Genomic DNA, 14416 nt, shown 5'->3' with positions numbered 1-14416 from the left:
GGATGTTATTACTACATTTAGTTTAGATTCAGAGGAATGGGGAGGGGATAAAACAACACATGACAGTTCTTAAAAGGTATATAAAATGGAACCTGGTCCCTTTTTGACATCAGTCGTGAGAACAGGTCCCAATCAAAGTGCAACAAAACCATTTCTTCAATCCTACTTCACACAACCCAGATGAAGGAATCGTTTGTGTAATTTGCCAGGTTCCACCCACTCCTATCCAGGTGACCACACCAATGTCCTTCAGATAATCCTGTTGTATATTAGCCTGATTCTGCAGGAGTGGGAGCAGCAGGTGGAGTTAGACATGGCAAGAACTGCATGGGGTAAAGTTCTGGTGCAACCTAAGATCCAAGCTGAGTAAATGTAAGAAGTAATGAAAATGAAACTAAGTTCACACTTTTGTTTGAGCCACTTACATGCAATTATTTATGTAAGTCTAAAAGAAATCATATACCAAACTCTCAGCAACTCACTTCTTTGGGTGTTCTGGCTCTCACCAGGACTGTAACTACAGTTTGCGTAACAAACTGAGTGCAAAGCTGGAAATTACAAGACTATAAAAATTGTTTAAACCAATTTATACAACATTAAATTAAAAATCCAGAGATAGGATAAATTCTATTGATTCTTCAATGCCATACAAGTATTAGATGGTTTTCTTGATTCAATGTTAGTACAGGACAAAAAGGTTGAACAATTACAAAATGTATCTAATCTCCATTGCCATTTATTTACAGTTCAGAATTCACACAGGTTTCAGTTATTGAGAGATTATTTTTGAATAGACAAAACAGGGCATTTATCACCTCAGTGTGTAAAAGCTGATGGGTGCTTGCAGAAAGCAGGTTATTTGTACTACATCACCCACTTCTGCAGTGTGAGATTCTGCAAAACCAAAGGAAGTGTTTGAACCACTATCTGCGTTTTCAATCTACACACAGTGATAAACTTGAAATTGCAACATTCTTGTGAGCGTTTCATTCTTTCCAATTTAATTCACCTTTTCAGGAGCAGCAGTTGTAAAAAACATTATCTAATCTAAAGCATTAGAGGGCTTAATGGCGCTTGTAGTTCACACCAAAGAAGAGCTTATGGAACAGTGATGTTGAAGGCCACTAAGCAGAATTTCACCGGTTACTTCATTTTCACTGGGAGACCTCAACCAACTCATTTAAACCTCTCAGGGAGCATAGGAACGAGGGAAGCGTGGTGTGAGGGAAAAACCATCCAGCTGTTTAATAGTTGTATGGCATTTGGAACTCTCAGCTTGAGCAGCTAAGCGTCTTTGACAACACCCACCAGGGCGGGCCGCAGCGTGCGCCCGTGCAGCTTATAGCCGATCTTGGAAACCAGCGCGATGGTGCCGGGCTCCTGCCCCTCCACGGGCGTGTGGAACAGCGCCTCGTGCTCGTAGGGATCGAACTTGGCTCCCACAGGGTTCAGTCTCAGCAGGCCGTGCTTTTTAAACACTTTCTGAATCTGTATTTCTGTCATGACAAGACCTTCGTATAAGCTCTTCAAGTGAGGATTTTCATCCTTTATTTCTTCTTTGGGAACGCTTTCTGTTGCTTTCTCCAAAATGTCTGCCACTTCTAGTAAGTCCTTACAGAAGCTCTGGATCCCTGAAAATGTATAAAGGAGGATAAAATGGGATTAGTCCACTGAGGGAAACAAGTGTTAAAAACCCCCAACCTCACAACCCCAAAAGCTACAGCAATAATCTGCACTCTTAGACTTTTAAGAAGGTATGTGATACTGTAATCATTTGAGGTAAAATATCCTTTCCAGTTTTGGATGATATTAAAGAGCTATTACAGATACCTTGAAATCCACACCATCTCTTCTACTTCTATGGAAAAAAAATGTGATTTCAACTCAAAAGAGTTATGCTTATGACCTAACAATAACAGTTAAAATTTTTACCAAAGTTACCAAAACCTTCAGATGACGTCATGTAATTTCCTCATATCTCTCTCATCACCTAACGTTCAAAGCATTATGTTGCCCTATTCCTACCCTTTAATCTGATGTCATAAAAACATCTGCAGAAGACAAAGCGTGATCAAATCAGACTGATGAGAATTTCAAGAGATGAACAAGGATTCAACTCTTCCTTGAATGGAAAGAACTTGCACCCTCTCCCTTGCACTATAAACCTCTTTTACAGAGTCAGCAGCTGTGCCTTGCAAATACTGAGCAAATTCCAAGTTAATCATAGTCCTTGTCCTGAAGCTGTTCTCTGGCTCACACTAAAGAGAATCTGGACTAATCTCACTTAAGGCATTAGAATCAAGAAAAAATCAAAACAGTTTAATAAAATAACACATTTCAACATAGAAGTGGGCAAAGGACAAACAGCACTGGGTTTTGGTTCAGTTTTTGGTTTGTATTTTTTAAGCCAGAGTCAGCCTTTTTAATTCTAGTTCACATTTTGGATGTTGGTTTTTTTTTCCTTACCAAGAAGTGATATGACCATTACCAGAGGCCAAGTCTTTGGTTTAAACAAAAAGCCCCCACAGTCAGGTAAGCACCTTACAGGATCTGTGGGCATCAGCTGATTCTCAGGGAAGGGTCTCTCTAACAACTGCACAACTCTGTAGAAACTCAAACTCTTTACAGAAGAGTAACTACCAATGTCCAAGTAGTTCCAAAAATCTGAAAAAAACCTGTCATGGTGTTAAATTAAAAACTAGAGCTGTGGTTGGGGCTGAACTGTACCAAATACAGACAAATCAGTTGTCCAGTTATCTGAATCAAACCAAATAACCAAACTCTCCAGAAGGTGGTTTGGTTCAGTTCCTTATTGCGTAGGTTGTATTTGCAAATATCTTTGACTACAACTCAGAATTTACGCAAGAAATGAGTTTCTCTTTCTTCAACAGAACAAGCATAATGCAAAAGCAATGAAACTTGCAGATTCTGTGTAATCTAGTTTTCAAGATAAATTCCTTTCTACTGTAGCATGTCTGAGCTCTACTCCTTTGTCGTAAGTAGAACATTACTGGAACAATGCTTACTGTAAACCAGCCTCAGGATGAAGCACTCAAACATCCATGAAAAACAATGCAAGAGTACTATGTACTTTTTCTTACAGTACACATGAACTGAAGACCCTGTAGTCAGAAATTAGAGCCCGAGTGCTGAGCGTTAAACTATACAGCTGTGTATGGTGCATGGTAAAAAAGAGCAACTCATTTTTTGAGGCAGAGTGGCAGTCAAACACCAGGATAGGACAGCACTGTGCTGCTGCAGCATTTGCATACAATTTCTGTTTCACAGATTTGTGTTGGAAATGTCAAAAAGCTAAGTCAGATGTTACTAGCCTGGCTCTTGAAGGAAGACGTGCTTCTAGCACTCCTCAGAGCCAGTGATTCTGCATTCCTAGCAGTGAAAAGAATCCATTCATTTAGAGGTATTACTTCTATTTGGAAGCTACCACTTTCAACAGAACAGTTATTCAAGTATAAAAAGCTAAAGAACAAAAACCCCACAAAAATATCCCAAAATCAAAAAAGAACCAAATTCAAAATAAACACCAAGAACAAAAAAACAAACAAACAAAAAAACCAAACAAAACCAAGAAACCCCCCAAAAATCCCAAAAAACCCCCCAAAGAATCCAACAAAAAAACCCCCCAAAACCCAACCAACCAACAAACCCTCAACCAACCAAACCAACCCACAAAAAACACCCCCAATCAACCAATATACCACCCCTCCCTCCAAAAAAACCAACCAAAACCACAAATCCAAAGGCAAACCAATATGCCATGCTCTTGGTCAGATCTGACACCAAAATACATGAAAAAAGTAAACTTCAGGCTGCAGAACTTACTAAAAAATCTACTAATGCAGTACACATTGTAGGAAACCAGATACCAAATTTTAAGAAAATGTGAGCTGTTGACTTCAGCAGTTTAAGTCTTGCCCTTGGCTGGGGAGATGGTCACAATTCTGATTCAAGATGAGGAACTGTTCAAACCTCTCTGCTTCAAATGCATTTTTTAAGTAAGCAGTCAGAATCACTGCGAAGTACAACTTGTTAATACTGCAAGGCCAGCCAGCTTAATTCTTCCAGGCTTTGCATTTCCCAGGTCTTACTGAGCAAACACCAGAGGAGCCTCCACTGACCGTATAACTTTGCCTCTTCTACCAGTTTCTGGCTTCTTTGCCTCACGTTTTCTGCATCTGCCAGGGCACGCTTGTACTTCTCCTAAAGAATGAAAACCAGTAACAGAAGTTATTCCTCCTAGTCAGGCAGCTGACAATAACTCACACCAACATATTCAGCATAAAACAGCATTTTAAACAGTTTCATAGCCTAAATTCACCATTTAGGGTAATCTGAAACAACATACCAATTATCACACCATCACTCCTACCAAGACAAAAGTTTGCTTCACTTCACAAGGACAGAAATGAGGGAAAGGAAATCAGATGATTTTCCAAACCCTTAGAAAACTAAGACTCTTAGTCAACAGATTAGCTGGAAAAAAAATTCACTCTGCAGATATATAAAGTTCTATGAACCCAGTATTTCTGCTGTGTGCTCCCATAGATCATCAGTCACGAGGTACATTGACACTACCGCAAATCAGATTCAACCCAGCCATGACTTTCAATCTCTTCCCTCTCCATACAAACCACAGAGTGCCTTCCAGTTTTCTCAGCCTTTACACACTATGAAGCCTAACTCCTCTGTTGCTTATAACAAGTTTTGGTCTGTTCCTAGAAATCTGGCCTTTACCAGCAGATGTACTAAGATGTGAAATACAATAAAATTAATGAAATAAAAAATCACGCTGAGTGCTTCACCAACTAACCCTGAATGGCTTCCACCCTGAATATGCTTGAGCTTTGTATGCCAGTGAAGAATCTCAAAACAGAATAAAAACAGTCAACAAGCTGCCTGAAGAACTGCATTAGGCAACCAACAGCAAAGAAAGACATTAAATGGCATCTTAAATTTTTCCTGTAGAGCTTTGGGAAGAACAACAGAAAGCAACTCAATTCATGTATGATCCACAGATACTGTTCTATAGCAGGTTCTGGGCTACCTCTTGAGGTTTCAAATGCTCCAGAAAGACACTTTATATAAAGCACTCATTAATGTCTTTGCTTAATGCCCACCTCCCACTCCTCAGGACATCCTTCAGCTGCTGGAGTTGTGCATAGGAGAGAATGCAAAATACACGAGGGATGTGACACTTCAGCCTCGAGTCTGAAGGGCTCTCCAACAGACAAGGTTTGAAACTTCCTAACTACAGCCGAAGTATACTATTGTATAAAAGCTAAGCATCATTAACTCTGACCTTTGGAAAGTCAGCAGCTGTTTCCATAGTCTACTCCTAACACACACAAATGCACACACCAGAGACACATTCACACCTTTTCACGGCTTCCAGAAATTACTTCTTCACGGAGCAAAACCCACGTGAAAATCAGTAACAAATTTTCAGGCTGGAAAAGGTCAAATTTCATGAAGAAATTGGAAAGAAATTATCCAAGATCTTAATTTTGGACCAGAGATGCATCCCACATCTTGTAGTACATGTACTCTTAAGTTTAAGTGGATTTTACACAACTAAACAGGAGTCACATAACTGTATCCAGACTGTGCACTGAGAACCCACAGAGCAGGCTCTTGGGGACACAATTTGTAATGTGTGCATCCTAATAAATCCAGAGACACTTACAGTAACTTCTTTTAGTTGTTCTTCCAGTTTGGCCTTTTCTTCAGCTAGCAGTTTCTCAGCAGAGCTGGGTTCCACCTTCTGCTCATTTTGGCTCTGACTCTGGTCCTCTTCCAAGTTCTGGCCAGTATTTTTCTGCTGTGTTGCTGCACAAAGCAGTCGTGGAGATGTTCTAAGGCAAAAAGATGGAAGTTATTATTCTGTTGCTTATTTTGTAAGATATCAGCGTTTTCTAGATGTACCAGACACTTTAACACATAATGTCCACAAAATTCTCACGTCAAAGCACGAATTCACACAATTCTAGGCCTGCGAATACTGCGTGGAGAACCCTCCGTCAGAAGCAGCAGATCTCCGGCCATTTAAACTGTAGCAGGAAATAACTGCTGCCAGGTATCAGCTTGTAAGTGTCCACTACATTCAGTTTACAGTCACAGAACTTTTAACTGGAGTACGCGTTCTCAGCACCGTGCTCTACCAGGAAACAAAATCCGTGATGCAATCGCCGGCAAAAGCCTCCCTGAAAACACGAGCAACACAGGGCTTGGCCGCTGGAGCGGCACCCCCGTGCCGGCTGCACAGCGAGCACGGCGGCGAGCACGGCGGCAAGCACGGCGGCAAGCACGGGCCTGCCCGCATCAGTAATGACTCTCCAGCCCTTCCTGCCGTTCCCAAGGCCGAGCGAGCCGAGCCACCCAAGGACGAGGCTGCGGGATCAGCGCCGCGCTCACACAAGGGCTCGTCTCCCCGCCCGCCGCATGGACACTCCGGGCCCGGAGCCCTCCCCGCTCCCCGCAGTGCCGGGCCGAGCCGGGCCGCTCTCCTGGAGAAGGACAAGGGACAGCGGCGAAGAGAGGAGGGCGGCGGGGGGCGGCCCCGGCCCATCCCGGCTGTCGGACGGGACTCCCCAGGGTTTGGGAGCCCAGCACGGCGGGACCGAGCCTCGCTCTCCTCCCAGCCCGGCGGTGAGCGCGGCCCCGGCCCGAATGCTCGGTGTCGGGCGAGCGGCGCGGCGCGACCCCCTCACCTCAACGCGACGCTCAGTAGCGGGAGGCGCGGGCGCAGCGCACCCCGCACGCACTGGGCCACGGCCGCCATAGCGCCTTCCTGCCCGCCGGCCGCCTCGGCCCGCCCCCCGGGCTCCGCCAATCAGCGAGCGGGCGGGCCCGGAGTGACGCGGCCGGAAGCCAATCAGCAGGGCGGCCGCGCCGCCCCGGCCCGAACGGGCGGCTATTCCGGGGCGCGGCGGAGCGCCCAGAGGGGCGCGCGCGCCTCGCCCCACTGTGACGCGCGGCGGGCGGGGCGCGGGCCGGGCGGCCATTTTGTCTGGTGGCGGGCACCGGGAGGCGCGCTGTCCTCTGGGTGCCGCTCGCGTGGTCTGCATCGGTCTTGTCCCAGCTGTGACTGGAAAAGTTTGAAGATTTTAGCTCATTTTAAGCGGTGGATAACTCCGTTACCAATAACACCTTGTAGCACCCGCCAGCAATCTGCAAACCTCCACAAAGAGGTTTCCACATGCTCACTGTAACTGTTAAACACATAACTGCTGTGTACGCTCTTGCTGGACAATCATTTCATTTAATGAAATCTTGAGCTTTCATTAAATGGGATAATGTTGCTAATCCGCTAGTTCCAGATTTGGCCACCTGCTTGCACAAGCTGTTTGTGCAAGTGTCCTGTGTAACTGGAAGCTGTAGGAGCCTTGCTCCGTGATGCTGGGATAGCTGAACTCCGACAGTTTGTCCAGTTGCTTTGTCAATGTCTTGTTAAAGAGGAGGGAGGGGAAAAAAAACCTAGGGTCACGTATTTATTGTACAGCTGTGAAACCGAGTGCTGGATTATGCACAGAACACCAGCTGTTAGCCTGATTCCTGCATGCGTTTGTTCGCTCTCCAAATGAAATCTGAAGGATAAAGATGCAAATTCTATAATGCAAACTTAGTAGATTTTATATTCAAGTGAATAATAAAACTGTTCGCTGAAAAAGAAAGTGTAGAAGACATTTTTGGTTTGCTATGTGAGAATCCTGTGGGACCTTGCTCAGTGCAGTGGAACTGTGCCAGAGCACCCCCAGGCTCCAGCACGGCCTTCATTCCGCAGGTTGGTTTGCCTGGGATGGGCTGTGCAGAAAGCAGGATAAATGGTACATGAGGTCAGTGGCCTCATCCCATGGCAAGTTTAGATCCCATGGAGTCTTATTTTGCCTATAGCTGTTCCGTGATGTGACAATGGTACAGTCCCAAGGCTTGCCTGTGCAGAACACAGCAAAGAGGAGGGTTGTATGCCATATCCTGTCCACATGGAGTGGTGGTCAGTATCTGCTTTCCAGACGGTTGATGAGCCACAAATTTCAAGCGTCATCCTCAGAATTAATGAAAGAAATAATTGAGGAAATTTGTTAAGATAATGCTGAGAAAGAATCAGAGAGAACAAGGAGAATAAAGTAACAGCCATAAAGAAAGTAACAGCCATAAAAGATGATACCCACAGAAGACCATGAAGAAATGAGACAGAAAAGGCAACTGGATCTTTAGGTCTGACGTTTTTAAAATGTTGCCTGAAAAGATTATTCCTTACAAAACCCAGACAAGCAGTCTGTCTGTCTTGTCTTTCTTGTCTATCGTTTTTCCCCACATCTTTGGTTGTAGATTCCTATTTCAGGTTGTCTCCATTTCCTTGCTGCCCACCATCTTTGGAAGTTGTGCTTGATTAATGATTGATCACAAAATCACGGAATTGATAACAAAAGGTTGGGAAGAACCCACTGCCAACATGTTTCAATACCTGAGGATATATATTAGATTTACTATGTCTGAAACAATATCCTTCTTGAATGAGAAGCCATTTACCCCAAATGACATGCCACTGGCTTTCTGCAGGTAATCTTTCAAGATAATGCACAGTGAAAATGCATTTTGTTGTGAATCATGCAAGCTGAACAGCTGACATGAAAACCTGCAGCTGGCTTAGATGCTGATGGGTCAAGACTAAACAACATCTGCAGCTTCAGAAGAAGAATATGCAAGTTTACTGGAGCTTGTTTGCGTCATGGCTGATGTTGGCTGTAAGTACTATCCCACTCAAGACTTTTTCATGTCTTGTTTTGAATCAGGCTATTGCAGGCTGTTCTGGTTTTATTGCAGTGTCAGCTCATGAGTTGGGTATTTTTAAACTCAGCTACTGAGCATTCAGCATCTGTTGCTGGACCTGGTTGGCTGTCATAGTGTTCAGGAACAAGCACAGTTTTTTCTCATCCAGTTTTCTCCATATCAAGCAGTCTTTAGTTCTTCACATAAATACTAGGTTTTGAATTGAGGATAAGTAATGCTTATTCTGAATTCTAAACAGTCAACCATCATCCCTGTATAGGCCATTCACTTAAGTTGGACTCAATGATTCTTGTGGGTCCTTTCCAACTCAGAACATTCTGTGATCCTATGAACCAGCTGCTACTTTTCAACTTGTGGTTCGAAAGTGACTCTAACCTCTAATTTCTGTGAGCTAGTGATAGAATCAAATAGTCAGGATAGCATTCCCACTTCCTCTAGTGATTAACTTTGTGGTCTTGGGTGGTTACTTAACCTCATTTCTACATTTCTACAACCACAATTGAGGGCAGTAATCTTTCAGTACCTTACAAGAAAGTTGTGTAAGTGAGCATGAGAGAATTTCTATGATATTTTGAAAGTTCAAAATATCAACTGAATAAGTCTCTCATTATTAATGCTGTACTTGCAGTAAAAAAAAAAAAAAAAAAACAAACCCAAAAATAATCTTCAAGATTAACAATGCCACAAATGTAAGATTTGTGATTGAAAATTTAAATGAAAAATAAAGTCATTTCTATTTCTCTAAAAAAAAACCCCCAAACCTTGTTCTGTCTCCTAATGCCAAGATGTAGTTTATTGATATTCAAGCAGCAAACAGAATGTCATTATATTTGTGTTTCATATATGAACTTTATTATTAATGTTTTGAGGGTAAAGGCTATCATTTCTTCTCCAATCAAATTTTATATCCCAGCCAGAACCAAATATTGAGCTCTGGTGGGAGCAAGCTTGGGGTGAGGAGGAACCACCAAAAATATCTCTGTAAATATTCTAGCAGTGACCTTTCAGGCCAGTAACCAGGACACACCTAAATCAAATTAAAAAATATTAATGTAGCTGTAAGACTGATACTGCACTATATAGCAGTGAAGACAAACATTAGCACCTCTGCCCTTTAGAAAAGATCACAGATCAGACCACACAGCCACAGTATCCCATAGTCTGCTCTGGGAAGATGCCTGGTGGCATTAAGGGGCTGATCCTTGTGTATAAAGTAATAGCAATTTTTCTTCTGTAAGGGTTATCAAGACTGAGAATCAGATACTCCATGGGTCCATTTCAGATGGAGGACAATAAAGATTAAATCAGTACTTGAATTCAGAAACTTTTAGTCCTGAAATGCAGGTAGGTGTATCTGTGTGTGTAGGGAGACAACCTTATTTGCTTTTAATTAGAGCAGGACCAAAACAGTTAATCTGTGTATTCAGAATTTATCATTTTTAATGTAAACATTTTAAGAAAACTCTCCCACGAGTGAATGTGTAATACTTACATTCTGCCTGGTTTCTCCTTAGGCTGAAAATACAGAACCATACATCTTGCTCTGATTATAAAGAGTGCTTTGGAGTTCCCATAGCCTTTTGCTAACGGGTTTAAAGAGTGTATTTTGTAACCATCTTGTTGCCTGGAGAATGTTGTCGCTGTGTTGCAAAGCTAATAGCTATAGCCACAGGGCTCTGAAGAGCGCTAATTAGGGCAATTTAGAATAACAAAAGTTCTGTTCCTGGGAGGACAATGAAGTGTTCCTTCCCCAAAGCAGCATGCCGCAATTTCAGAGGCAATTTATTGTAATATAATGCAAAAGTCATCTGGTATCCCAAGGATTTACGAATCTGGCTATCTGTTACAGTTCTCTTAGCCCTCATGTTAATGGGGACCACTCGGGTATGCCTTGTAGCATTTCTGGAGATGTAAAAATGGAAAAACTCTATCAATCAGGCATTGCCTATCTTTATTTATTTACCCGTCAGAACCAAGCTGTTCAAATGCTCAGAAACAACTTATTGTCATGCTGATGTGGCTTTCCACCTTGAGACGAAATTATTGAGCATTGAGAGTTGTCAAATACGTTGTGATTCTCTGAATGTGGTGTCATGGATTTTCTTAAGATTTTTTTCATGAAAATCAATTGTTGCCTCTCAGCTTCCTAGAACAATCGGACAGAAAGGGAGATCAGCTCTCTGGCCACATTCAGATTTGGCAAGAAGACAGCAGTTGTTGGTTTCTATTTCTGCACATAGGCTAACAATGGAATGGTACCTTGACATTCAGATCGACGTTTTCTTCTCTTAATTTTTCTTTAAGGTTTGATGAATTAATTGCTGTGGGCTTGTTTCTGCTGCCCTTGTGATTTGTATTAGTCAAAGGGAGTGCTGTACAGTGAAGGATTGCCAGGCCAGATGCTGGCAAATAGGCTGCTGGTAGCACCATAAAAGCCTGAAGTGGCTGTTTATTGCTCAGGTGTCGCTAGACAGACACGAAAAGAAGGACACTCACACAGTCAGTGTCAGGGCAAAAAAAGAAGAACGTTTCTTTTTTCTTTGGGTTTATATGGTTTTTGGAGTTTGACCAGCGATTGGGCAATGAGGTTGACACCTCTCTGACCCCACTGGTTAAACTAGAAGTCAATCACAGAGAAAAGGCGCAATCACTTTATGTTACAATCCCTGAAAAACTCTAGTACAAAAATATAAACATCAGAAGGCTGAAAAAGATCAGAACGACACTCAGGTGTGACTTTCTCCTTTGCTTGTGAGATAACTTTTGTGATGACTGGCAGGATGTTGAACGGCAGGGTTGGTTGGGCCAGTGCTCGGTGCTCTGTTTTGTCACAATGTTTCAGGGCTCAGAATCCCAGTGCAGTCCCATAGGCTGTTCTCTGAGCTCCCAGCTGGCTGGCAAAGGGGGAATGCTCATTCTGCTGACATTGTGCAGTGGTTTTGAAAAGCTAAGAATGTAAGAAGGTAAAGCAAAAATTTAAAAATACTATCTTCTGCTTTATTCAAATCTAGAAAGCAGCAAGAGCTTTTCATTGTATTTCTATGCCTAATTAATGAGGGGGTCAACACTCCTGTGGGACCACTGCTGTGCTCCATTTGATCCTAATCTGGCTAGTTGGGTCTGACCAGAATGGGAACAAGGAGTTCAGCTAAAAATAGCTGTAGTGGGAGGGAATAAAAAGCTTTCAAAATTTTGCCATATAAAAAAAATCTGCCTAACACATTTTTGGTGCTTTATGTGAAGATCACAGTCTCTGAAGCTGGACTTGAACCTGTCCCTAAAATGAATGCTTCACACTTTGCTTTCCACAAGCATCTCTGAAGGTTCAATTTCAACCATGTTATAGGAGCTCATATCATCTTTAAAGCTAGGCCAATGACATTTAAGGCAAGCTTGTGTTTTTGTCAGATTTCCCTCAAAATCATTTAGGTTCTGTTACTATGGTATATCTCCATGTTTTGCATATAAAATTTGAATGTAAATCTTGTCCCAGGCAGGTACAGACAGAACTGAAGGAAAGCGCTTAATTACATCCACAGTGTTTGCACCTTGTTCAGAAAGCAAGAACATGGCTGCTTTCAGTTTTTAACAGTTGTCACCCAAAGTACTTCCACTGCTCTTTTACAGGTCACCTCAGATTCATGAATCACCTCGGGTTAATGTGTTTTTAATCATCAGAAACTGGATGAAAATTACTGGGTCAGCATTGTGAATGGTCTTGTGCTAGATGTAAATCGAAAAGAAGAGAAGAGAAGAGAAGAGAAGAGAAGAGAAGAGAAGAGAAGAGAAGAGAAGAGAAGAGAAGAGAAGAGAAGAGACCAAGAAGGGAATCTATACTCTAATGATTGGTGTTAAATAAGAATTCTTCTGCTGTAGCTGAAACCATGCAGTCTTCCCTTCTGACTCTATTACCAGCTCCTGCTCTCTGCACTGTTCTCTGATCTGATTGGATGAGCTGATTCTCATTGGCTGTTCAGCACATCACTGGTCCTTGGCTTTTGTCCTTATGTTGTTCTTTCTCCTTCCTCCTCTTTTAACTTGTGCTCTTCACTTTCCATCGCCATATCCTCTGTATTTAGAGTGGAAGAATCTCTTTAACGCACTGCTTCCATCTCTACTTACTCATTCCCAGGTTTTGCTGAAGCTATCCTCCCTTTAGATCTCACTGTGATCAAGATCAATTTCATCTTTTTGATTCTTACTGCTGCTTCAAGACCACTCTGTTCATCCCTAGAGATGGTGTGACCAGCACCTCCTGCTCTGCTCCATGATATTGGTGTTGGGTGGGAATTATGCCTGTGCTGTGGGAAAGCATCGAGGTGGGGAATCCCTGCCCCACCATGTCTTCTCTTTTAGTGCATCATAATTACTGAACAAAGCAGGCTCTTCCATTTCAAAGAAACAGCTTTTCTTACAACTAGTGATATCTGTATTTTTATTAGACTACCTTTCTTTGCTTGTTTAACTTGTATCTTGACACTTTTGAAAAAAAAAAATTCTATTGTGTCTTTTTTCATTTGTGTTTCACTTTTTTATGATTCCTCAAGTGCTTTGGCTGGCAAAGTCTTAATGAATAAAATTACTGGAATTTTACAGCTAAAAAAATCTGCTCCCTCCTTAGAATGGGACATACAAGTTTGAAGATGCTGATGAAAGTAAGAATCATATAATCATAGAATGATTCAAGTAAAATAGGAATACAAAGGGAAAATATTTGTAATATAATCTTGCAGTTATGAGCTGTTGAAGCATTGGTCTTCCTCATTCTGCATTAAGCCCATACACTGAATGGTGTACTTGTGCTATTTTTACACTGTTGTTGGCTCTGCAGGACAGATCCACCCAGACTAACTTGGTATAAATTGAAAGCTGACAGAAGTCAAGAGGTACCGAAGTATTCTGTGCCAGCTAAGCGTCCTGGTACATTGTCATGCTCATTAACTCTGAGCTGGTTGTGCTTTTGGAAAGCTGGAGTACCTGAGGCAACTTTTATCTCATGCAGCTCTACACTGCTCTGCAGCTAAATGAGTAACTGTCTACACATTGATCTGACAGTTTTTCTGTTATTTGGGACAGAAGGAGCTGTTTGGGACTGTTGGTTGTTTTTCAATAACTATTATTAATACTTTGGTACAAACCCAAGTGAATAGAATATGGATAAACAAGCTGAGGATACAGAGATAATTCTGAGAGCTATAAAGTAGATGCTGTACTTTTCTGCCAGAAGACAGCATGACAAACTCAGAGGATCTATTCTCATGGTCCTCTGCATTGCAAATAACTGTGTTTCAGAGCCAAGTTCTTGATAAACTCCAGCTAAACTCTGTAGATTGTGTTAGCAGTTGGCCAGCACAGCTACAGGCAAGGTCAAGCAAGAGCATAGCACAGGAAACGTTTATGCATTAATGGCAATTTCGTTGTTACAACTTATGGTTTGTAAGGAATAATTTCCCAGCTGGGGGTAATTCCAAGGCAGAATTACCCAGCTTTTTACTTTTCAGATATTACCTGCCTTTGTAAGGGCTCTGCAGATCATGAAATGTGTGCAAAATGCTGATAAAAGTCAAGCGGTGACTTAAAGTCGGTCTCAGCTTCTCAGCAGAGC

The 14416-nt window shown here is 42.2% G+C and overlaps 1 protein-coding gene across 1 annotated transcript; it reads right to left on the bottom strand.

The window, feature by feature from the left end:
• Positions 1 to 406: 406 nt before the first annotated feature.
• On the bottom strand, positions 407 to 6838 carry GRPEL1 (GrpE like 1, mitochondrial). The gene is made up of 4 exons (XM_066185411.1): positions 6729 to 6838; positions 5705 to 5873; positions 4140 to 4221; positions 407 to 1631 (listed from the first exon to the last, which is right to left on the bottom strand). The coding sequence occupies exons 1-4, from the start codon at positions 6797 to 6799 to the stop codon at positions 1285 to 1287; spliced, it is 669 nt and encodes a 222-aa protein (XP_066041508.1). The 5' UTR covers positions 6800 to 6838; the 3' UTR covers positions 407 to 1284.
• Positions 6839 to 14416: the final 7578 nt, after the last annotated feature.

This window comes from Chamaea fasciata, unplaced genomic scaffold, assembly GCF_029207755.1.
Source record: "Chamaea fasciata isolate MVZ Bird 193981 ecotype frontalis unplaced genomic scaffold, bChaFas1.0.hap1 SCAF_6, whole genome shotgun sequence".
Taxonomy (NCBI): Eukaryota; Metazoa; Chordata; class Aves; order Passeriformes; family Sylviidae; genus Chamaea; species Chamaea fasciata.
The sequence above is the reverse complement of the archived record's forward strand: the minus strand, read 5'-3'. Positions and strand labels throughout refer to the sequence as shown.

Coding starts and splice junctions, on each gene's coding strand:
- GRPEL1 (XM_066185411.1), bottom strand. CDS start 6,799: ATGGCGGCCGTGGCCCAGTGCGTGCGGGGTGCGCTGCGCCCGCGCCTC. Junction 4,222..5,704: donor AACAACTAAAAGAAGTTACT/GTAAGTGTCTCT, acceptor TTCATTCTTTAG/GAGAAGTACAAGCGTGCCCT. Junction 1,632..4,139: donor AGAAGAGGCAAAGTTATACG/GTCAGTGGAGGC, acceptor ATACATTTTCAG/GGATCCAGAGCTTCTGTAAG.